This window comes from Phyllobates terribilis, unplaced genomic scaffold (assembly GCF_046119375.1).
Source record: "Phyllobates terribilis strain yellow unplaced genomic scaffold, ASM4611937v1 Scaffold_9__5_contigs__length_417890890, whole genome shotgun sequence".
Taxonomy (NCBI): domain Eukaryota; kingdom Metazoa; phylum Chordata; class Amphibia; order Anura; family Dendrobatidae; genus Phyllobates; species Phyllobates terribilis.
In genome coordinates, this window is record NW_027362769.1 from 181,816,764 (window position 1) to 181,842,575 (window position 25,812).

General features: G+C 44.7%; 1 protein-coding gene across 1 annotated transcript in view; it reads right to left on the reverse strand.

The window, feature by feature from the left end:
* LOC141161930 (contactin-associated protein-like 5) overlaps positions 1–25,812 on the reverse strand; it is a 435,101-nt gene that overhangs the window by 63,099 nt on the left and 346,190 nt on the right. Inside the window, exons 15-19 of the mRNA XM_073647489.1 lie at positions 20,800–20,927; positions 20,539–20,709; positions 10,375–10,593; positions 9,369–9,608; positions 8,077–8,301 (exon numbers count right to left, since the gene is read on the reverse strand). Of these exons, the coding sequence (XP_073503590.1) occupies positions 8,077–8,301; positions 9,369–9,608; positions 10,375–10,593; positions 20,539–20,709; positions 20,800–20,927 (983 nt within the window). The remainder of the gene's footprint in view (positions 1–8,076; positions 8,302–9,368; positions 9,609–10,374; positions 10,594–20,538; positions 20,710–20,799; positions 20,928–25,812) is intronic.

Sequence of the window (25,812 nt, forward strand, 5' to 3'; positions counted from 1 at the left end):
TGACTGCACCAGCAGAATAGTGAGTGCAGCTCTGGAGTATAATACAGGAGGTAACTCAGGATCAGTAATGTAATGTATGTACCCAGTGACTGCACCAGCAGAATAGTGAGTGCAGCTCTGGAGTATAATACAGGAGGTAACTCAGGATCAGTAATGTAATGTATGTACCCAGTGACTGCACCAGCAGAATAGTGAGTGCAGCTCTGGGGTATAATACAGGATGTAACTCAGGATCAGTAATGTAATGTATGTACACAGTGACTGCACCAGCAGAATAGTGAGTGCAGCTCTGGAGTATAATACAGGATGTAACTCAGGATCAGTAATGTAATGTATGTACACAGTGACTGCATCAGCAGAATAGTGAGTGCAGCTCTGGAGTATAATACAGAATGTAACTCAGGATCAGTAATGTAATGTATTTACACAGTGTCTGCTCCAGCAGAATAGTGAGTGCAGCTCTGGAGTATAAGAGAGGAGGTATCTCAGGATCAGTAATGTAATGTATGTACACAGTGACTGCACCAGCAGAATAGTGAGTGCAGCTCTGGAGTATAATACAGGATGTAACTCAGGATCAGTAATGTAATGTATGTACACAGTGACTGCACCAGCAGAATAGTGAGTGCAGCTCTGGAGTATAATACAGGATGTAACTCAGGATCAGTAATGTAATGTCTGTACACAGTGACTGCACCAGCAGAATAGTGAGTGCAGCTCTGGAGTATAATACAGAATGTAACTCAGGATCAGTAATGTAATGTATGTACAGTGACTGCACCAGCAGAATAGTGAGTGCAGCTCTGGAGTATAATACAGGATGTAACTCAGGATCAGTAATGTAATGTATGTACACAGTGACTGCAAGAACAGAATAGTGAGTGCAGCTCTGGAGTATAATACAGGATGTAACTCAGGATCAGTAATGTAATGTATGTACACAGTGACTGCACCAGCTGAATAGTGAGTGCAGCTCTGGAGTATAAGAGAGGAGGTATCTCAGGATCAGTAATGTAATGTATGTACACAGTGACTGCACCAGCAGAATAGTGAGTGCAGCTCTGGAGTATAATACAGGAGGTAACTCAGGATCAGTAATGTAATGTATGTACACAGTGACTGCACCAGCAGAATAGTGAGTGCAGCTCTGGAGTATAATACAGGATGTAACTCAGAATCAGTAATGTAATGTATGTACACAGTGATTGCACCAGCAGAATAGTGAGTGCAGCTCTGGAGTATAATACAGGATGTAACTCAGGATCAGTAATGTAATATACGTACACAGTGACTGCACCAGCAGAATAGTGAGTGCAGCTCTGGAGTATAATACAGGATGTAACTCAGGATCAGTAATGTAATGTATGTACACAGTGACTGCACCAGCAGAATAGTGAGTGCAGCTCTGGAGTATAATACAGGATGTAACTCAGGATCAGTAATGTAATGTATGTACACAGTGACTGCACCAGCAGAATAGTGAGGGCAGCTCTGGAGTATAATACAGGATGTAACTCAGGATCAGTAATGTAATGTATGTACACAGTGACTGCACCAGCAGAATAGTGAGTGCAGCTCTGGAGTATAATACAGGATGTAACTCAGGATCAGTAATGTAATGTATGTACACAGTGACTGCACCAGCAGAATAGTGAGTGCAGCTCTGGAGTATAATACAGAATGTAACTCAGGATCAGTAATGTAATGTATGTACAGTGACTGCACCAGCAGAATAGTGAGTGCAGCTCTGGAGTATAATACAGGATGTAACTCAGGATCAGTAATGTAATGTATGTACACAGTGACTGCAAGAACAGAATAGTGAGTGCAGCTCTGGAGTATAATACAGGATGTAACTCAGGATCAGTAATGTAATGTATGTACACAGTGACTGCACCAGCTGAATAGTGAGTGCAGCTCTGGAGTATAAGAGAGGAGGTATCTCAGGATCAGTAATGTAATGTATGTACACAGTGACTGCACCAGCAGAATAGTGAGTGCAGCTCTGGAGTATAATACAGGATGTAACTCAGGATCAGTAATGTAATGTATGTACACAGTGACTGCACCAGCAGAATAGTGAGTGCAGCTCTGGAGTATAATACAGGAGGTAACTCAGGATCAGTAATGTAATGTATGTACACAGTGACTGCACCAGCAGAATAGTGAGTGCAGCTCTGGAGTATAATACAGGATGTAACTCAGAATCAGTAATGTAATGTATGTACACAGTGATTGCACCAGCAGAATAGTGAGTGCAGCTCTGGAGTATAATACAGGATGTAACTCAGGATCAGTAATGTAATGTACGTACACAGTGACTGCACCAGCAGAATAGTGAGTGCAGCTCTGGAGTATAATACAGGATGTAACTCAGGATCAGTAATGTAATGTATGTACACAGTGACTGCACCAGCAGAATAGTGAGTGCAGCTCTGGAGTATAATACAGGTTGTAACTCAGGATCAGTAATGTAATGTATATACACAGTGACAGCACCAGCAGAATAGTGAGTGCAGCTCTGGAGTATAATACAGGATGTAACTCAGGATCAGTAATGTAATGTATATACACAGTGACTGCACCAGCAGAATAGTGAGTGCAGCTCTGGAGTATAATACAGGATGTAACTCAGGATCAGTAATGTAATGTACGTACACAGTGACTGCATCAGCAGAATAGTGAGTGCAGCTCTGGAGTATAATACAGGATGTAACTCAGGATCAGTAATTTAATGTATGTACACAGTGACTGCACCAGCAGAATAGTGAGTGCAGCTCTGGAGTATAATACAGGATGTAACTCAGGATCAGTAATGTAATGTATATACACAGTGACTGCACCAGCAGAATAGTGAGTGCAGCTCTGGAGTATAATACAGGATGTAACTCAGGATCAGTAATGTAATGTATATACACAGTGACTGCACCAGCAGAATAGTGAGTGCAGCTCTGGAGTATAATACAGGATAAAACTCAGGATCAGTACAGGATCAGTAATGTAATGTGTGTACACAGTAACTGCACCAGCAGAATAGTGAGTGCAGCTCTGGAGTATAATACAGGATGTAACTCAGGATAAGTAATGTAATGTATATACACAGTGACTGCACCAGCAGAATAGTGAGTGCAGCTCTGGAGTATAATACAGGATGTAACTCAGGATCAGTAATGTAATGTATATACACAGTGACTGCACCAGCAGAATAGTGAGTGCAGCTCTGGAGTATAATACAGGATGTAACTCAGGATCAGTAATGTAATGTATATACACAGTGACTGCACCAGCAGAATAGTGAGTGCAGCTCTGGAGTATAATACAGGATAAAACTCAGGATCAGTACAGGATCAGTAATGTAATGTGTGTACACAGTAACTGCACCAGCAGAATACTGAGTGCAGCTCCGGAGTATAATACAGGATGTAACTCAGGATCAGTAATGTAATGTATGTACACAGTGACTGCACCAGCAGAATAGTGAGTGCAGCTCTGGAGTATAATACAGGGTGTAACTCAGGATCAGTAATGTAATGTGTGTACACAGTGACTGAACCAGCAGAATAGTGAGTGCAGCTCCGGAGTATAATACAGGATGTAACTCAGGATCAGTAATGTAATGTATGTACACAGTGACTGCACCAGCAGAATAGTGAGGGCAGCTCTGGAGTATAATACAGGATATAACTCAGGATCAGTAATGTAATGTATGTACACAGTGACTGCACCAGCTGAATAGTGAGCGCAGCTCTGGAGTATAATACAGGATGTAACTCAGGATCAGTAATGTAATGTATGTACACAGTGACTGAACCAGCAGAATAGTGAGTGCAGCTCTGGAGTATAATACAGGATGTAACTCAGGATCAGTAATGTAATGTACACAGTGACTGCACCAGCAGAATAGTGAGTGCAGCTCTGGAGTATAATACAGGATGTAGCTCAGGATCGGTAATGTAATGTATGTACACAGTGACTGCACCAGCAGAATAGTGAGTGCAGCTCTGGAGTATAATACAGGATGTAACTCAGGATCAGTAATGTAATGTATGTACACAGTGACTGCACCAGCAGAATAGTGAGTGCAGCTCTGGAGTATAATACTGGATGTAACTCAGGATCAGTAATGTAATGTATGTACACAGTGACTGCACCAGCTGAATAGTGAGTGAAGCTCTGAAGTATAATACAGGATATAACTCAGGATCGGTAATGTAATGTATGTACACAGTGACTGCACCAGCAGAATAGTGAGTGCAGCTCTGGAGTATAATACAGGATATAACTCAGGATCAGTAATGTAATGTATGTACACAGTGACTGCACCAGCAGAATAGTGAGTGCAGCTCTGGAGTATAATACAGGATATAACTCAGGATCAGTAATGTAATGTATGTACACAGTGACTGCACCAGCTGAATAGTGAGTGCAGCTCTGGAGTATAATACAGGATGTAACTCAGGATCAGTACAGGATAAGTAATGTAATGTATGTACACAGTGACTGAACCAGCAGAATAGTGAGTGCAGCTCTGGAGTATAATACAGGATGTAACTCAGGATCAGTAATGTAATGTACACAGTGACTGCACCAGCAGAATAGTGAGTGCAGCTCTGGAGTATAATACAGAATGTAACTCAGGATCAGTAATGTAATGTATGTACAGTGACTGCACCAGCAGAATAGTGAGTGCAGCTCTGGAGTATAATACTGGATGTAACTCAGGATCAGTAATGTAATGTATGTACACAGTGACTGCACCAGCAGAATAGTGAGTGCAGCTCTGGAGTATAATACAGGATGTAACTCAGGATCAGTAATGTAATGTATGTACACAGTGACTGCACCAGCTGAATAGTGAGTGCAGCTCTGGAGTATAAGAGAGGAGGTATCTCAGGATCAGTAATGTAATGTATGTACACAGTGACTGCACCAGCAGAATAGTGAGTGCAGCTCTGGAGTATAATACAGGATGTAACTCAGGAGCAGTAATGTAATGTATGTACACAGTGACTGCACCAGCAGAATAGTGAGTGCAGCTCTGGAGTATAATACAGGATGTAACTCAGGATCAGTAATGTAATGTATGTACACAGTGACTGCACCAGCAGAATAGTGAGTGCAGCTCTGGAGTATAATACAGGATGTAACTCAGAATCAGTAATGTAATGTATGTACACAGTGATTGCACCAGCAGAATAGTGAGTGCAGCTCTGGAGTATAATACAGGATGTAACTCAGGATCAGTAATGTAATGTATGTACACCGTGACTGCACCAGCAGAATAGTGAGTGCAGCTCTGGAGTATAATACAGGATGTAACTCAGGATCAGTACAGGATCAGTAATGTAATGTATGTACACAGTAACTGCACCAGCAGAATAGTGAGTGCAGCTCTGGAGTATAATACAGGATGTAACTCAGGATAAGTAATGTAATGTATGTACACAGTGACTGCACCAGCAGAATAGTGAGTGCAGCTCTGGAGTATAATACAGGATGTAACTCAGGATCAGTAATGTAATGTATATACACAGTGACTGCACCAGCAGAATAGTGAGTGCAGCTCTGGAGTATAATACAGGATGTAACTCACGATCAGTACAGGATCAGTAATGTAATGTGTGTACACAGTAACTGCACCAGCAGAATACTGAGTGCAGCTCCGGAGTATAATACAGGATGTAACTCAGGATCAGTAATGTAATGTATGTACACAGTGACTGCACCAGCAGAATAGTGAGTGCAGCTCTGGAGTATAATACAGGATATAACTCAGGATCAGTAATGTAATGTGTGTACACAGTGACTGCACCAGCAGAATAGTGAGTGCAGCTCTGTAGTATAATACAAGATGTAACTCAGGATCAGTAATGTAATGTATGTACACAGTGACTGTACCAGCAGAATAGTGAGTGCAGCTCTGGAGTATAATACAGGGTGTAACTCAGGATCAGTAATGTAATGTGTGTACACAGTGACTGAACCAGCAGAATAGTGAGTGCAGCTCCGGAGTATAATACAGGATGTAACTCAGGATCAGTAATGTAATGTATGTACACAGTGACTGCACCAGCAGAATAGTGAGCGCAGCTCTGGAGTATAATACAGGATGTAACTCAGGATCAGTAATGTAATGTATGTACACAGTGACTGAACCAGCAGAATAGTGAGTGCAGCTCTGGAGTATAATACAGGATATAACTCAGGATCAGTAATGTAATGTATGTACACAGTGACTGCACCAGCTGAATAGTGAGCGCAGCTCTGGAGTATAATACAGGATGTAACTCAGGATCAGTAATGTAATGTATGTACACAGTGACTGAACCAGCAGAATAGTGAGTGCAGCTCTGGAGTATAATACAGGATGTAACTCAGGATCAGTAATGTAATGTACACAGTGACTGCACCAGCAGAATAGTGAGTGCAGCTCTGGAGTATAATACAGGATGTAGCTCAGGATCGGTAATGTAATGTATGTACACAGTGACTGCACCAGCAGAATAGTGAGTGCAGCTCTGGAGTATAATACTGGATGTAACTCAGGATCAGTAATGTAATGTATGTACACAGTGACTGCACCAGCTGAATAGTGAGTGAAGCTCTGAAGTATAATACAGGATATAACTCAGGATCAGTAATGTAATGTATGTACACAGTGACTGCACCAGCAGAATAGTGAGTGCAGCTCTGGAGTATAATACAGGATATAACTCAGGATCAGTAATGTAATGTATGTACACAGTGACTGCACCAGCTGAATAGTGAGTGAAGCTCTGGAGTATAATACAGGATGTAACTCAGGATCAGTAATGTAATGTATGTACACAGTGACTGCACCAGCAGAATAGTGAGTGCAGCTCTGGAGTATAATACAGGATATAACTCAGGATCAGTAATGTAATGTATGTACACAGTGACTGCACCAGCTGAATAGTGAGTGCAGCTCTGGAGTATAATACAGGATGTAACTCAGGATCAGTAATGTAATGTACACAGTGACTGCACCAGCAGAATAGTGAGTGCAGCTCTGGAGTATAATACAGGATGTAGCTCAGGATCGGTAATGTAATGTATGTACACAGTGACTGCACCAGCAGAATAGTGAGTGCAGCTCTGGAGTATAATACTGGATGTAACTCAGGATCAGTAATGTAATGTATGTACACAGTGACTGCACCAGCAGAATAGTGAGTGCAGCTCTGGAGTATAATACAGGATGTAACTCAGGATCAGTACAGGATAAGTAATGTAATGTATGTACACAGTGACTGCACCAGCAGAATAGTGAGTGCAGCTCTGGAGTATAATACAGGATGTAACACAGGAGCAGTAATGTAATGTATGTACACAGTGACTGCACCAGCAGAATAGTGAGTGCAGCTCTGGAGTATAATACAGGATGTAAGTCAGGATCAGTAATGTAATGTATGTACACAGTGACTGCACCAGCAGAATAGTGAGTGCAGCTCTGGAGTATAATACAGGAGGTAACTCAGGAGCAGTAATGTAATGTATGTACACAGAGACTGCACCAGCAGAATAGTGAGTGCAGCTCTGGAGTATAATACAGGATGTAACTCAGGATCAGTAATGTAATGTATGTACACAGTGACTGCACCAGCAGAATAGTGAGTGCAGCTCTGGAGTATAATACAGGAGGTAACTCAGGATCAGTAATGTAATGTATGTACACAGTGACTGCACCAGCAGAATAGTGAGTGCAGCTCTGGAGTATAATACAGGAGGTAACTCAGGATCAGTAATGTAATGTATGTACACAGTGACTGCACCAGCAGAATAGTGAGTGCAGCTCTGGAGTATAATACAGGATGTAACTCAGGATCAGTAATGTAATGTATGTACACAGTGACTGCACCAGCAGAATAGTGAGTGCAGCTCTGGAGTATAATACAGGATGTAACTCAGGATCAGTAATGTAATGTATGTACACCGTGACGGCACCAGCAGAATAGTGAGTGCTGCTCTGGAGTATAATACAGGATGTAACTCAGGATCAGTAATGTAATGTACACATATTGTTATGCATTATATAATAGGCTTGTCGGGACTCACCATTTCTGCAGAGCATTACAGCCAGGTAATCCTGATACACTGAGGTCACGTAGAGCAGCAGACTTGGTGCTTGTGCTGTCAGAAAGCGGAAGGTAATATTGTCCTTTGATATCATGGTATCTGCATATATGGCTGAAGATGAAGTGCTGATATTCCTGGACACTGGATACGGCTCCTGGAAAATATATGTGACCGAGGTTCCAGCTTCAAATATAGCAGAAATTTCTATAAACGCAACAGAAAGGAGAAAACATAATCTTTTATAGCTTTGTAAAAGTAAACCATGAAACGTTGTACAACCTTCTGTTATACATTGGGCTGGATTCAATATTGTATCTTCTTGAGCAATGTCTTTTTTTTTTAAATAAATAAACATTTTGTCTGCGTTTAATTTGCACCATTATTAAAGTCTATTTTACGTGTTGTTCACCTTTTTTTTTGTTTGTTTTTGTGTTTTATATCTTCATCATTGCTGTGTGTGGTCTGAGATTTCAAGATGTTCAAATGTGCTCCAGTCTCCCCCTGAAGAGATTTATATACGCCTGAAACTTTTGCACACATTTGTGACATTTTAATGGAAACGGTCAACTTTTTTTTTAGGAACAAAAAAGATTAGAGATAAAAATAAATTTTGCTCAAAATTCATGAACCACTAGCGCCAGTTTGAACAATCTGGCACAAAAAAATGTTAATAAATAACTCAAGAGAAAAATAAGAAAGTGAGTTCAGAAAAAAATACCAAATAACAAATCTGCTCCTTTGTGTGTCAAGATCTGTGTTTGCTGACAGTGAATGAGCACATTTTTGTGCAGACCCCAAAGTAGCTCGTCCTGCTCTATACTGGGAGACGGACAAATCTATATCTAGTTTAATGTAACAAAACATCAAGCAAAACATCCTTATACAATGTGTTCATCTCACAGAGCATCATATACATCGGATACAGTTGTATTTACTTCTCAGCTGTTTGCAGGACTCAATACGTCCAGGATTAACATCAACTCCAAATGGAAATTAGAGTGACCAGCAAGCAACAAGTCACAGAACGCAGAACATTTCAAAATGATAAGGAATTAAAACTTTTCAAAAGTTTATTAAAACTTTTCAAAACTTTTTTATATGACAACCCTCATTCCTTAACCACTGATACCGAGGATTACAAGAAGTGTGAGCCCCTTCCCCTGCAGCTTTTTATCACCTGCCGTTCCTTCCAACAAGAAAGAATTATGTAGATAGGTGAGAATTTATAGAAAAGTTTCATTCTCAGTCGTTCCGGCCAGGAAGCCTCTCACCTTTTGTACAATAAGGTCCTTCATAGGCGGAGTTGGTGCAGTCGCAGGTGTAGCCGTTACGTTTCTCCACGCATTTCCCGTTGTTGTGACACAAGCTTCCATAGCTACTACAGTGGCCCGGGCATCCCGGCCGTATCCCCAGGGTCACCCTGGCCTTTTCCTCCAGGTCTACAGTTTGACCATTCAGTTTGAGAGAACGGAGACAACCCACAATGCCTTTCTGCCGGGAAGAAGTCCCTCCTGGAGGAAACAGATCAACTTTGTAACATTGTGGTGATTTACATTGCTATGTTTATCTAATGTATCAGTTCAGGAAGTAAGAAAATATCATTTAACTGCACAAACATTCATGTACTTCAAGTTCTGCAGTTTCAATATGCTGCACAGACTTTTTACAGTAGGTTTACAGATAACTTTTTTTGCATTTTTAGATGAAAATAAATTTTGGGATACAATTCCTTTAACATTTTGCACCGCTTGGCTTTTACAGGCTCATTGTTTTCCTGCACATTGCCGCCTTCTGACAAATTTACCTGCTTCTGATGAGGAGTCTGTAACTATGTTACCTGTCTTTTTCTGAGCACTTCTCAGCAGACTTATGACCACAGACCACATCAACACTGAGATAAAGGTTTGATGTTGTCACAAATCAGCTGAGAGCAGCTCAGAAAGAAAGACAGAGAAGAAAGATAAGAGTTATGATGTGTCAGAACGAGCTCACTGTCAGATTCTCAGATAGCTCATTCTGCAGTTGGCAATAGGCAGAGCAACGTGGAGGCTATAAAAGATGCAAAATAATTTATGGTTCCTAATTAAAAAAAAAATGATTATGGTCAAAAATAAATGCATTTAAATTAAGAAAAACATCTCTATATTATAAAGCAGCAGGAAAACTTTAAAAATGCATCTAAAATGTGTAAGGAAACAATGTATCTACAGTCTAAAACTGAGACTTGAGAAGTCACTATGCAGAAAGTAAGAGGACTTAAAGGAGACCCCCGCTCACCTACATACAGCTGAGTGCTGGGCTGCACACGGACTCGTCCATCAGACGGACTTAGCACTAGTTTTCTTGGCTGCTTGTCTAAGACCAGACTGGACTCTTTAATATTCCTTTCAGCCGTGATATGATGCCACTGACCATCATTCAAAGCCGCGACCGACTGCAAGGAGACCTCCAAAGGTCCGCTGCCCGCATCAAACGAGAATGTGACCTGGTAGGGAGCTGTAAAGTGGAAACAATCAGTAATCAATGTTTATTATCATCTGTCTCTTTACTTACTGACATCTCTCTCCCATAAGGGTTAATAAATGTGGTCCGGAATCAAAGATCCACTTGTTTCAGCATTAAAATGGTGAAATATTTATGTGTGAATCATTCTCCTTCCTCCTACGCAGAATCCACGAGAGACGTCGCTCTTCGGTGAATTGTGCTCATTATTATCCGACCACTTCTGAAAGTTTAAATTCAAATGCGGCAAAAATGATTTTAATGTGTTAAAGGCAAAGACCTGTTGAAAAACGCAGGAAGGCGCAAAACGGCAGTCGTCCATTATGTGTTCAGAACTCTCCTGCATCCATGCTTTAATTTTTGCTGGATAAAGGATCTTTCAAGGGATGGTGAGTGCCACCTTTCTTTTTTTTTTTTTTGCACATTTTTGGATTTTATGTGTTAGGCTGCGTTCACACGGTCAGTATTTTACATCAGTATTTGTAATCCAAATCCAGGAGTGGGTGATAAATACAGAAGTGGTGACGTGTTACTATTATACTTTTCCTCTGATTGTTCCTCTCCTGGTTTTAGCTTACAAATACTGATGTAAAATACTGACCAAATATTGCACGTGTGAACGTGACCTAATACTGTAGGAGACCTTCCACCAGTGTGATCAGGTTACACGGCCACGTGATGGAGTAGCGGTTGCAGAGTGGAGGGAAAAGTGGATTTCAGTTTTATTTCTTTTCTCCAGTGCGGAAAGTTCGGAAAGTTCAGATTCTAACTTTCACTAAGACAAGAGGGCATTAATAGAGAGTCTATTTTGACCGATTGAAATGTCATTACATGTGGTTACAAGTGCGGCATTAGAACGCAGTGTTTTGGACACAGCGAAAATAAGTTGCATCCAAAGTGCTGCTGGTTGCTCATCGTGGGGACGTAGCCTAAAGACTAGCCAAACAGCTGTGAGCCATTATCAATAGGCTAAAAACAACAGCCCTCAGATGGCCCAGAAATGGCACTTCATATTTCAATGGGATTAGGGGTAATGGGATTAGGTGTTGCTGACAAAAAGCCCTAGGTTTAATAATGAAGAGGTGTCAGCCAGACACACTCATTACTAAACTTGTGAGTAAAAAGTTAAAATAAACACACACACCGAGAATAAAACACTTTATTTGAAATAAAACAGACACATTCTTTAATTATTTAAATTAACCAATATACTCACCCCAGTTCTCACGGTAATCCAAGGGTTAAAGTGATATCCCACATTTCTTTTTTCAATTATCTTTATTTTGCTCAAAAAAGCATTCATTGCTGTACAAAAACGCATAAAAAAAAACCACATGCAAAAATCGCACCAAAAACGTGGGAAAAACACGCATTTTTTTTACTTAGCGCTTTTGCTGCCAAGAGATGCAGAAACCTTGCAGAAATCTCTGCTGATCAAATACTCAACGTGCGCACATAGACTAACAGTACCGGCAAAGAGAATAAAACTCCTGAAGTTTCAAGCTTATTTTTTACTTGCAGATTTAAACCATCAAAAGAAGTTTTTTTTTTTTAAATTCTGCAACATGTCAATTCTATCAGCATTTTTGCAGCGTTTTCATCCATTCAGATGGGAAAAAAATGTAAGAAGACAGCATCAACATGCTCCTAGTTTACACCACATTTTTCTTGCCAACACTCTGGTTTCTGCCGGTGTCGGCATGGTAAACCGGCCACATCAAGTCATAATGGCTGCTGAGATGAGCAAAACGCAATCTATAGGTTCTCTAATCTGTCCTGGTTCCAGCTCCGGACGCTGCACCTCCTCCGCTCCTCGGCCGGTCCTCTCTATCTTGTGCATTGGGTCACCATGGCCGCCCTCTGCTCTGCCATTTAACATGCTTAGCTTGCAAGACGCCACTTGAGTAATCTAACTGTTCGTGTTCTGCCAATATTTGGCTCTGCTACATCGCTCTGCTACACAACATCACCACAGCAAACTCAACTCTGCTACTTGACGGTGCATGTTCTGCCACTCAGTACCACTACAGTAAACTCTGCAGAATCGGGCTTATATTGCTGTATTAACTCTGCTACATCATTGGGTTAAATCTGCTGCATCATTGTAACAACACTGCTACATTGTAGTGCAATTCTGCTACATTGTTGCAATAGCTCAGTTGCATTTTGTTCCCTTTACTTTTCATTGCTGATCCTGCTATACTACGGAAACTCTGTATCTTCTCTACAGCTGTAAAAAAAAACATTCTACAAAGTGACAGAACATCAGCTTCATATAGAAAATAACCTAATAAAAGAAACGTCCACAACAATATTACAACGCCATGTAGTCATGGCCATCACAAGTCTCAGGTGCCAGATACGACGTCCCCGTCAGGAAGGAATCCCCCGATAAAGCAGGAAAGAACCTGCGATGACATCAATGGTCGGCCCCTGCTGGTTGTAGGCAGAGGTGGAAGTTAGAGAACAGCGGGGGCCGCGTAAGGGAGGGCACAAAAGCAAAAACAAATGAGGCCCCCACTGTTACCATCTCCTGTGTAATATGGAGGAATCTAGGCGCGAGCTGTCAACGTCAGAGGAAAATTACAATCCAAGTCGATGGTGAATCCAGATACAAAACTATATTCAGAGATAATGCAGAAGCACAAAGCCGATGTCGGCTCCATCCGGCTCCACCGTCCACTTTTCTTGTCTTCAATCATCTCCTATATAGGACAGTTTGTATCACTGGTGACGGCTTCCTGGCAGTGGATTGTGCAGATTTTGTTTCCATCCATTAGGTCTGTGCGTGTGTGTCGTGATTGTCTCCAGTCATAACCAATAAACGATCTCAACGAAACGTAGTACTAGCGCCTTAATCAATCACAATGTATCTGATCTCGTGTCAGTGAATGAAAGCAGCAAGTGTGAAAAAGCTGAAAATCCCTTCATGACTTTGTCCTGATACAATATAATGAGGAGCAGAATTATTGTGTTCTGAGTAAATGAGAAAAGTATCGGAAGACGCGGCTCAATCATTCAGATTTAATTTCTCATCCAACCCCATTGTATGACATCCAGTCCAGAGTCGTCTGCCTCCACTAACTGGAGAAGACGTGGTGGACAATTGTAGCTTCAGCTTTGTGGGAACAGTTTGGGGAAGACCCTTATCTGTCCCCCATGACTGCGTCCAGTGCACAAGCTCCATACAGGACATGGGGGGAGAAGATGAGCGGCCGCACAGAGCCCGGACCCTAACCCCATCCTATAATGGAGACTGTGAGCCTCCCCCCAACATCAGGGTCTGACCCCACAAATAATCTTCTGGATGAAGGGGCAAAAATTCCCAACGACACCTCCAAAATCTTGTAGAAATCCCAGAAGAGCGAGAGCCGTTATATCTGCAAAGGACGACTCCATATTAATGTCTATGGATGTAAATGAGGACAGAGAAGCCCCCGGAGGTGGATGTGGGGGGCACATACTTTCTCCATATTAATGTCTATGGATGTAGATGATGACAGAGAAGCCCCCGGAGGTGGATGTGGGGGGCACATACTTTTCTCCATATTAATGTCTATGGATGTAGATGATGACAGAGAAGCCCCCGGAGGTGGATGTGGGGGGCACATACTTTCCTCCATATTAATGTCTATGGATGTAGATGAGGACAGAGAAGCCCCTGGAGGTGGATGTGGGGGGCACATACTTTCCTCCATATTAATCTCTATGGATGTAGATGAGGACAGAGAAGCCCCTGGAGGTGGATGTGGGGGGCACATACTTTTCTCCATATTAATGTCTATGGATGTAGATGAGGACAGAGAAGCCCCCGGAGGTGGATGTGGGGGGCACATACTTTTCTCCATATTAATGTCTATGGATGTAGATGAGGACAGAGAAGCCCCTGGAGGTGGATGTGGGGGGCACATACTTTCCTCCATATTAATGTCTATGGATGTAGACGAGGACAGAGAAGCCCCTGGAGGTGGATGTGGGGGGCACATACTTTCCTCCATATTAATCTCTATGGATGTAGATGAGGACAGAGAAGCCCCTGGAGGTGGATGTGGGGGGCACATACTTTCCTCCATATTAATGTCTATGGATGTAGACGAGGACAGAGAAGCCCCCGGAGATGGATGTGGGGGGCACATACTTTTCTCCATATTAATGTCTATGGATGTAGATGAGGACAGAGAAGCCCCTGGAGGTGGATGTGGGGGGCACATACTTTCCTCCATATTAATGTCTATGGATGTAGATGAGGACAGAGAAGCCCCCGGAGATGGATGTGGGGGGCACATACTTTTCTCCATATTAATGTCTATGGATGTAGATGAGGACAGAGAAGCCCCTGGAGGTGGATGTGGGGGGCACATACTTTCCTCCATATTAATGTCTATGGATGTAGACGAGGACAGAGAAGCCCCTGGAGGTGGATGTGGGGGGCACATACTTTCCTCCATATTAATCTCTATGGATGTAGATGAGGACAGAGAAGCCCCTGGAGGTGGATGTGAGGGGCACATACTTTTCTCCATATTAATGTCTATGGATGTAGATGAGGACAGAGAAGCCCCCGGAGGTGGATGTGGGGGGCACATACTTTCTCCATATTAATGTCTATGGATGTAGATGAGGACAGAGAAGCCCCTGGAGGTGGATGTGGGGGCACATACTTTTCTCCATATTAATGTCTATTGATGTAGATGAGGACAGAGAAGCCCCTGGAGGTGTATGTGGGGGGCACATACTTTTCTCCATATTAATGTCTATGGATGTAGATGGAGGACAGAGAAGCCCCTGGAGGTGGATGTGGGGGGCACATACTTTTCTCCATATTAATGTCTATGGATGTAGAGGAGGACAGAGAAGCCCCTGGAGGTGTATGTGGGGGGCACATACTTTCCTCCATATTAATGTCTATGGATGTAGATGAGGACAGAGAAGCCCCCGGAGGTGGATGTGGGGGGCACATACTTTTCTCCATATTAATGTCTATGGATGTAGATGAGGACAGAGAAGCCCCTGGAGGTGTATGTGGGGGGCACATACTTTTCTCCATATTAATGTCTATGGATGTAGATGAGGACAGAGAAGCCCCTGGAGGTGGATGTGGGGGGACGTGTTTTTTTCCATGTGGTGTATGTATATTCGGTTCTTTCGCTCACATATAATTGGTTTCCCCTATAGATGCTGCATTCTGCTGTTTTTCACTTCTCCATTGATTTCCAATCATTATTTTTCTCATCACTGTTGCATTGCAGAAATCGGAATCTTCTCCTGATCTGTTGGGTCAGTACTGGTCATTACTGGTCAGTACCGGTCATTACGTGCCTCATGCTTGGACTGTTTGGCTCCGTATTTCACCGTCTGGGAAAATCCTTGCGGCAATGCAATCATCTGCAGGTTACAGATAACGCCGCGCCGCTGACGAGAAGTCGCCCTTGTTTAGGATTTCACAAAGCTTTCTTTTGTTACCTGACACAATGGGACGTTAGGAACGAGGATCAGACGTCTTCTCTTCTCATTTTCTTATTTACGACCATTTATTTTATTTATCATTTTATGTTCACAAAGAACCTCGGACTGGATTGGAGGTTACTGTGCAATTATCAAGATATCAAACCACATGAGGAGGTGATCATCAGATTGCACAGACGGTATCTGAGGTGCGATGAGTTCAGGCTTGGACCCGTTTTATCACGTACGGTGTTACATGCTTTACAGGAATGAACTTTATTTTTACAGATTAAGGGGCCGATTGGAGTTTGCCGGAGTAAGATTCATGAAAATCTGCGCCTCCTGGTGCATTTGGTGCATCGCTCTGCTGCCTGCTCCTCCTGGTGCATTTGGTGCATCGCTCTGCTGCCTGCGCCTCCTGGTGCATTTGGTGCATCGCTCTGCTGCCTGCGCCTCCTGGTGCATTTGGTGCATCACTCTGCTTCCTGCACCTCCTGGTGCATTTGGTGCATCGCTCTGCTGCCTCCTGGTGCATTTAGTGCATCGCTCTGCTGCCTGCGCCTCCTGGTGCATTTGGTGCATCGCTCTGCTGCCTGCGCCTCCTGGTGTATTTGGTGCATCGCTCTGCTGCCTGCGCCTCCTGGTGTATTTGGTACATCGCTCTGCTGCCTGCGCCTCCTGGTGCATTTGGTGCATCGCTCTGCTGCCTGCGCCTTCTGGTGCATTTGGTGCATCGCTCTGCTGCCTGCGCCTCCTGGTGCATTTGGTGCATCGCTCAGCTGCCTGCACCTCCTGGTGCATTTGGTGCATCACTCTGCTTCCTGCACCTCCTGGTGCATTTGGTGCATCGCTCTGCTGCCTCCTGGTGCATTTAGTGCATCGCTCTGCTGCCTGCGCCTCCTGGTGCATTTGGTGCATCGCTCTGCTGCCTGCGCCTCCTGGTGTATTTGGTGCATCGCTCTGCTGCCTGCGCCTCCTGGTGTATTTGGTACATCGCTCTGCTGCCTCCTGGTGCATTTGGTGCATCGCTCGGCTTCCTGCACCTCCTGGTGCATTTGGTGCATCGCTCTGCTGCCTGCGCCTCCTGGTGCATTTGGTGCATTGCTCTGCTGCCTGCGCCTCCTGGTGCATTTGGTGCATCGCTCTGCTTCCTGCACCTCCTGGTGCATTTGGTGCATCGCTCTGCTTCCTGCACCTCCTGGTGCATTTGGTGCATCGCTCTGCTGCCTGCGCCTCCTGGTGCATTTGGTGCATTGCTCTGCTGCCTGCGCCTCCTGGTGCATTTGGTGCATCGCTCTGCTTCCTGCACCTCCTGGTGCATTTGGTGCATCGCTCTGCTGCCTGCACCTCCTGGTGCATTTGGTGCATCGCTCTGCTGCCTGCGCCTCCTGGTGCATTTGGTGCATCGCTCTGCTGCCTGCGCCTCCTGGTGCATCGCTCAGCTTCCTGCACCTCCTGGTGCATTTGGTGCATCGCTCTGCTGCCTGCGCCTCCTGGTGTATTTGGTGCATCGCTCTGCTGCCTGCGCCTCCTGGTGCATTTGGTGCATCGCTCAGCTTCCTGCACCTCCTGGTGCATTTGGTGCATCGCTCTGCTGCCTGCGCCTCCTGGTGCATTTGGTGCATTGCTCTGCTGCCTGCGCCTCCTGGTGCATTTGGTGCATCGCTCTGCTTCCTGCACCTCCTGGTGCATTTGGTGCATCGCTCTGCTGCCTGCACCTCCTGGTGCATTTAGTGCATCGCTCTGCTGCCTGCACCTCCTGGTGCATTTGGTGCATCGCTCTGCTGCCTGCGCCTCCTGGTGTAGTTGGTGCATCGCTCTGCTGCCTGCGCCTCCTGGTGTATTTGGTACAACGCTCTGCTGCCTCCTGGTGCATTTGGTGCATCGCTCGGCTTCCTGCACCTCCTGGTGCATTTAGTGCATCGCTCTGCTGCCTGCGCCTCCTGGTGTATTTGGTGCATCGCTCTGCTGCCTGCGCCTCCTGGTGTATTTGGTGCATCGCTCTGCTGCCTGTGCCTCCTGGTGCATTTGGTGCATCGCTCAGCTTCCTGCACCTCCTGGTGCATTTGGTGCATCGCTCTGCTGCCTGCGCCTCCTGGTGTATTTGGTGCATCGCTCTGCTGCCTGCGCCTCCTGGTGCATTTGGTGCATCGCTCAGCTTCCTGCACCTCCTGGTGCATTTGGTGCATCGCTCTGCTGCCTGCGCCTCCTGGTGCATTTTGGTGCATCGCTCTGCTGCCTGATCCTCCTGGTGCATCGCTCTGCTGCCTGCTCCTCCTGGTGCATTTGGTGCATCGCTCTGCTGCCTGCTCCTCCTGGTGCATTTGGTGCATCGCTCTGCTGCCTGCGCCTCCTGGTGCATTTGGTGCATCGCTCTGCTGCCTGCGCCTCCTGGTGCATTTGGTGCATCGCTCTGCTGCCTGCGCCTCCTGGTGCATTTGGTGCATCGCTTTACTGCCTGCGCCTCCTGGTGTATTTGGTGCATCGCTCTGCTGCCTGCGCCTCCTGGTGTATTTGGTACAACGCTCTGCTGCCTCCTGGTGCATTTGGTGCATCGCTCGGCTTCCTGCACCTCCTGGTGCATTTAGTGCATCGCTCTGCTGCCTGCGCCTCCTGGTGTATTTGGTGCATCGCTCTGCTGCCTGCGCCTCCTGGTGTATTTGGTACAACGCTCTGCTGCCTCCTGGTGCATTTGGTGCATCGCTCGGCTTCCTGCACCTCCTGGTGCATTTAGTGCATCGCTCTGCTGCCTGCGCCTCCTGGTGCATTTGGTGCATCGCTCGGCTTCCTGCACCTCCTGGTGCATTTAGTGCATCGCTCTGCTGCCTGCGCCTCCTGGTGTATTTGGTGCATCGCTCTGCTGCCTGCGCCTCCTGGTGTATTTGGTGCATCGCTCTGCTGCCTGCGCCTCCTGGTGCATTTGGTGCATCGCTCAGCTTCCTGCACCTCCTGGTGCATTTGGTGCATCGCTCTGCTGCCTGAGCCTCCTGGTGTATTTGGTGCATCGCTCAGCTTCCTGCACCTCCTGGTGCATTTGGTGCATCGCTCTGCTGCCTGCGCCTCCTGGTGCATTTTAGTGCATCGCTCTGCTGCCTGATCCTCCTGGTGCATCGCTCTGCTGCCTGCTCCTCCTGGTGCATCGCTCTGCTGCCTGCTCCTCCTGGTGCATTTGGTGCATCGCTCTGCTGCCTGCGCCTCCTGGTGCATTTGGTGCATCGCTCTGCTGCCTGCGCCTCCTGGTGCATTTGGTGCATCGCTCTGCTGCCTGCGCCTCCTGGTGCATTTGGTGCATCGCTCTACTGCCTGCGCCTCCTGGTGTATTTGGTGCATCGCTCTGCTGCCTGCGCCTCCTGGTGTATTTGGTACAACGCTCTGCTGCCTCCTGGTGCATTTGGTGCATCGCTCGGCTTCCTGCACCTCCTGGTGCATTTAGTGCATCGCTCTGCTGCCTGCGCCTCCTGGTGTATTTGGTGCATCGCTCTGCTGCCTGCGCCTCCTGGTGTATTTGGTGCATCGCTCTGCTGCCTGCGCCTCCTGGTGTATTTGGTGCATCGCTCTGCTGCCTGCGCCTCCTGGTGCATTTGGTGCATCGCTCAGCTTCCTGCACCTCCTGGTGCATTTGGTGCATCGCTCTGCTGCCTGCGCCTCCTGGTGCATTTTGGTGCATCGCTCTGCTGCCTGCTCCTCCTGGTGCATCGCTCTGCTGCCTGCTCCTCCTGGTGCATTTGGTGCATCGCTCTGCTGCCTGCGCCTCCTGGTACATTTGGTGCATCGCTCTGCTGCCTGCGCCTCCTGGTGCATTTGGTGCATCGCTCTGCTGCCTGCGCCTCCTGGTGCATTTGGTGCATCGCTCTGCTGCCTGCGCCGGCGTCAGGCATGTGTCAGCGTCACTTTTGTGGCGTAAATCATGACCAATTTGTCCGCCCCACTCTCTCCTCATTATGCTCCTCACATTTTTCAAAAAGTTGTCAGAGCTTGTGTAAAAACACCAAACGTCGCAAATATTTAGTGATTATTTTCATAAATCTTCACCACAGGATCATGGAAAAATAATCCTTCTGGCCAATGGGCAAATTGTGGCACAGAAATGAGGAGCCCAGTTTGATCTTTCCTAATATTTTATTCTGCTTTGAAATTTCCACATTTTGGAATTTTGGACACAATTCAGACATGAAAGCTGTCTGTGTGACTTTCTTTGTCTTTGTACCTTAGAAGCATCTTCTGCTCCCCCCATAGTGACAGCTCTGAGTATACGGACTGTACAGACCCTAATGAGGGTGTAAAAATGACACAAAAGCCCCAATATATACAAATAACATCATATATAACTAATCGGGAACACCCCGAAGTGATGACATCACTCGTCCCCTGCCCGTGATGACATCACAGCTCCGCTGTTATTCACATATCATGTATATATATATGTATATATGTCACATATATGTATTTGCTCCTCTTTATAAGCTCATCGATACGTAACATTTCATGACTTACAGACTAACTCGATTCTTATGAAGTCTTTTACACCGAGATTTTCCAGGAAGACTCCGGATGAGCTTGTGGTCTTGAAGAAGAATGAGATGTCAATGCTGAAATCCAATAAGAAAGTGGGAAAATAGAGATAAGACGTCCCGGAGGTGAAGGAGGCCGAATTCCAAAAGCTTCCTGGGAAATAAAAAACAAGTTATTTTTCATAATTCTGTAACTGCACGGAATATGCTGGAAGCACATGAAGATATAGATGTGTGCACTCACTGTCACCATAACAGCGCAGGGATCCCACCCTCCAGGCGGCTTCAGATCCCGATCTGTTTGTGTCACTGATCACAATCTGGGAGACCGGTAAATGTTCCTTAAAGGTTAGAAATCCAATATCACTTGTCCTGTACAGAGGGATAAAGGAGGGGAAGGATAAGGAAAGAGAAGGAGGAGAAGAAGAAGAGGATCAAGAAGGAGAGAGATAGAGGGGAAGGACGAGGTGGAAGAAGAAATGGAAAAAGGGAAAACAGTGGAGAAGGAGAAGAAGAGAAAAGGAGAAAAAGAAAGAAGGTAAAAAAGATACAAGGAGGTAGAAAAGGGCAAAGCAGAGGAAGAGGGAAAGAGAATGTTAGAACAGAGATGAAAGAGGAAGGAAAAAAAATAAATTGTGAAGGTTAAAGGAAGAGGATGAAAAGGGGAGAAGGAGGAGGAAAAAGAAGGAAGAGAGAATGTGATAAGGGGAAAAGGAGAAGGAAATGGAAACAGGAATGAAAAAGAAAGTGGAAGATAAAGAGATGAGCAAAAGGAAGAAGTCAAATAGAAGACAGAGAAAAAAAATTTGAATAAAAGAGTGAGATGGAAAACGAAAAAGAAGAAGCAGAAAAAGATTGAGAAAGAAAAGAACGTGAAGAAATAGCAAGTTGGAAAAAGTGAAGAGAAGAAAAAGATGATAAAAAAGTAAAGAATTAAGAAGAAATTGATAAAAAAGAGCGAGACATGAGACGGGAAGAGGAAGAAAATAGCATGAGAAAAAAAACGATAAGAAAGTGAGGAGAGAAAAATTGTAGGAAGGAAAAGAAGACAATGACGGAGGAGGAGAATAAGAATATGATGAAGAGGAGGAAGGGGAAACAAGGGAGAAAGTGGAGAGAAGGGAGAATAGTAAAGAAGACGCAACAAGAGGAAGAGGAAAATGCAGAATGAAGAAATGGAAGGAGATGATGAAAGAGCATTAAAAACGTGGGAAAAGGAAAGAGAAGAAAAAGAGGAAAGAGGATGGAGAAATGGAAGAGAAGACAAAGAAGTGAAGTGGATGAGAAGCAAAGGGATAACGAGAAGGAAACGAGGAGAGAAAAATAATATGAACTGGAAACAAAATGGGAAGTTATAAAGCAGAGACATTCAGGTGAGGAAGATCAGCACTGGTCATTGAGGATCACGTGCAGCACTGGTCATTGAGGATCACGTGCAGCACTGGTCATTGAGGATCACGTGCAGCACTGGTCATTGAGGATCACGTGCAGCACTGGTCATTGAGGATCACGTGCAGCACTGGTCATTGAGGATCACGTGCAGCACTGGTCATTGAGGATCACGTGCAGCACTGGTCATTGAGGATCACGTGCAGCACTGGTCATTGAGGATCACGTGCAGCACAGGTCATTGAGGATCACGTGCAGCACTGGTCATTGAGGATCATGCGCAGCACTGGTCATTGAGGATCACGTGCAGCACTGGTCATTGAGGATCATGCGCAGCACTGGTCATTGAGGATCACGTGCAGCACTGGTCATTGAGGATCACGTGCAGCACTGGTCATTGAGGATCACGTGCAGCACTGGTCATTGAGGATCACGTGCAGCACTGGTCATTGAGGATCACGTGCAGCACTGGTCATTGAGGATCATGCGCAGCACTGGTCATTGAGGATCACGTGCAGCACTGGTCATTGAGGATCACGTGCAGCACTGGTCATTGAGGATCACGTGCAGCACTGGTCATTGAGGATCACGTGCAGCACTGGTCATTGAGGATCAAGTGCAGCACTTGTCATTGAGGATCATGCACAGCACTGGTCATTGAGGAGCATGTGCAGCACTGGTCATTGAGGATCATGCACAGCACTGGTCGTTGAGGAGCATGTGCAGCATCGGTCATTGAGGATCATGCGCAGCACTGGTCATTGAGGATCATGTGCAGCACTGGTCGTTGAGGATCATGTGCAGCACTGGTCACATCTTTAGATTTATAGACCGTTTGTGACAAATATGACTTGTGAGTGATTCTGTCAGAGGTATGTAAAAAAATATAGCATACATTTCAGGCCGTTTTTCAAAGATGCAGCAGAGCTGAGCTTGTCGTATCACCTGGTGATTTCTTATCCACTTATCCGTTGTTTTCTACAGGATTTCCAGTAATCCTACTGCACTGCCTCCTGCAGCAATGCGGATCCCAGGAGCTTACAATCACTCTGCCTCTTTTCATTTCCTATAACGTGATTGATAATAACTGGGAATTTACAGGAGACTAAAATCTGAAAACGAGCAACTTTTCCTGGTAGATAGAGAATGATGAGATGTGATGTGAGGCTGGTAATAGGGGAGACAAGACGTGACGGCAGCCTGGAAGTGACGCCTCCGCAGCTCTCATCACACTGACGTCTCCTTATCCCTCATTTTCTTCATTTGTTCCTCTTGTCTGATCACAGAAGGATCTTTCCATATTTATCAGGTTCGGGGCCCGGAGTGCAGAGATCTTGTGTTACAGTAGATGCAGCTGATGTGATGAATAAAACAACACGGGGACTTTATTTCTGCCTCTACATGGTTTATTCATAGAAAAGATCATGGAGCAGAACTACAAAAAAAATTCCTAATTCCTGTCCATGTAATGAGTATATTAGACGCTCTTCTTCCAGGAACAGCTGCGGTGATCGGTGATGGACTCGGGGGTCCTACAACAACTGCAAGTGTGTAAGAGCCGCTCCCTGAACGTTACTGTATACCAGCAACAAAGTGTCTAACAATTCTATAGATCTCATCAGAATATTTCACTAATGACCAAAAGTTGTGGAAAAGATGAAACTAATCATAGAAAATGCAGAAAAGACAACTGTGTGTCCCAGGAGCTCGGCCAGGCTCCCCTCCTTCTCGAGTCTGGCTATAAGGCCACGGCCCCACTATCAGTATTCGGTCAGTATTTTTTCTCAGGAGTGGGAGCCAAAACCAGGAGTGGGTGATAAATGCAGAATTGGTGACTTGTTTCTATTCTACCTTTTCTCTGATTGTTCCTCACCTGGTTTTGGCTCCCACTCCTGAGAAAAAATACTGACCAAATACTGACCGAATACTGATAGTGGGGCCGTGGCCTTAGAAAACTAGCTGCAGCAGGAGCCTCTACCCTGGGCTCTGTCCACAGATTTTTAAGCCCTACTCCTTTGATAGATTCTGTTACCCCCTGACGAAGGACGGCGGTCCGAAACGCACGTCGGGGTGTACGCTGCGCTGTGCCTTTTCTACTACACAGGTATGTCATCACAGGCTTACCAACTTGGAATAATGGTTTGATTTGGTCCATTCCCCTTATATATATTTTTTTGTCCTTCCACGGACTGTTGTCTCCAGCACGGATGTGATTGGGGGTTGTGGCTATACACACACTTGGTGATACATATATATAATTTCCGCAGTAATTTACCGCTTATACTCTAATATTTATAGTGTGTGGTATATTTACCTGACCCCTCTTCCCTCTGTGTCTGGTAACATAGGCCCTGACTCATACTAAGTATATACTATCTTTTTTCAATGAACTATGTACTGTGGAATAGTGGAGTGACTTTTATATATTATTGGGATTGAATCTACTAAAAATTGTCTGGCCCTGTGTAAACGATTTATTGAGTATGCATTATTCATTCTCTATTCAATATAATATTGTGTGATGTGCACGTACTTCTCTTGTATGGTGTGCCATAGTTTAGAATTAATAAAGGTATTTTACTTCATCTTTAAGTCCTGCCCAATTGTTCCTTATTTGATCTGTTCGGTTGTTCTTTCTTTGTTTTCTGTTACAAAACGGAACAGCTCTGCAGGAGATTAACCCTGTGTTCTCTGCAGAATTTCTACAAGAACATGTAACAGATCCCGCAGAATGATACAGGGTGGAGGCGAATGGGTCTCCTGTTTAATTGTATCATTTCTCTGTTTATCATTACTTTTAAAAATTGCAACAACATCAGTAAAATACAAGTCACAGCTGAGTTTCCGTTGTGTTTTTGGATTTCTAAGGCCAAAACACCACCAACTCCTCCGGTATCACCGCCACTGCCTCTTATGGGTCCTATTAGATTGCGGAGCTTCAAGTTCACAATGTTGTGATGAACTCCGAAAACTTCCTTCCAAAACTTCAATCCTGCAATCACTGCCCCCTTAATTCCCCGGAGGTTCATGGTCTTATCAGGAAAAAAAGTGATTTCTACTATTCTGCTTTGATTTATAGCGATGCCTACAAGAGACGACATAAAATCCCGCGCACGTCCGCGCCGTACTCAACTCTTCCAGTTAGCGGGCAAACTCCATATTTCACATCTCAGCGTGGCACAAAATCCAAAAGACATTTTATATCAAGAGGTCAAACGGAACAAATTCACCGCAGCCGCTGAGCAAACACCAAGCCAGCTTCCCTTAAAATAGAACATTTTGCTTCTTTTTCTCCTCCTGGACACAGAAAATGTCCTAATGTCACTCAAAAATCCACAAAATACATCAACAAGAATCTCAGCACGGTCAAATATTTACCAGATATCTAGATTTCGGCTTACTGTCAGTGAATTGCAATACTCATTCAGCCTTATGTTCACAGACGGGTTTTTTCAGTGAGTTAAGGAGGAGGTTTTTTTTTCCTTTTCCAGAAACTTTTTTCTTTTTTTCTTTTTTTTGCACTCTTTTGATTGCGGCACCTATTTTTTTTTAGCAGATTATAACAGGATTTGGTACAAAGAAGTAGCAAGCTTTGTTTTGCTTTTTTCACAAGACTTTTTTTCAAAAAAATGTAATTGCTCAAAAAAACTTCCGTTATGAACAGCGAAGTGGATTTCCCATAGAAATCACCAGGAAGAGGGTTTTTTTTTTTTAAGTGACCCACTCCAGGTTTTAAGTTTACAAATACTGACATAAAATACTGACAGTGTGAATGTGGCCTAAAAGAAAGAAAACTCATGTGATATCTCCAAAGTGACAGAGCCAGCTCTGCTACATCCATATGTAAATGGACACTTTCCTGCAGGGG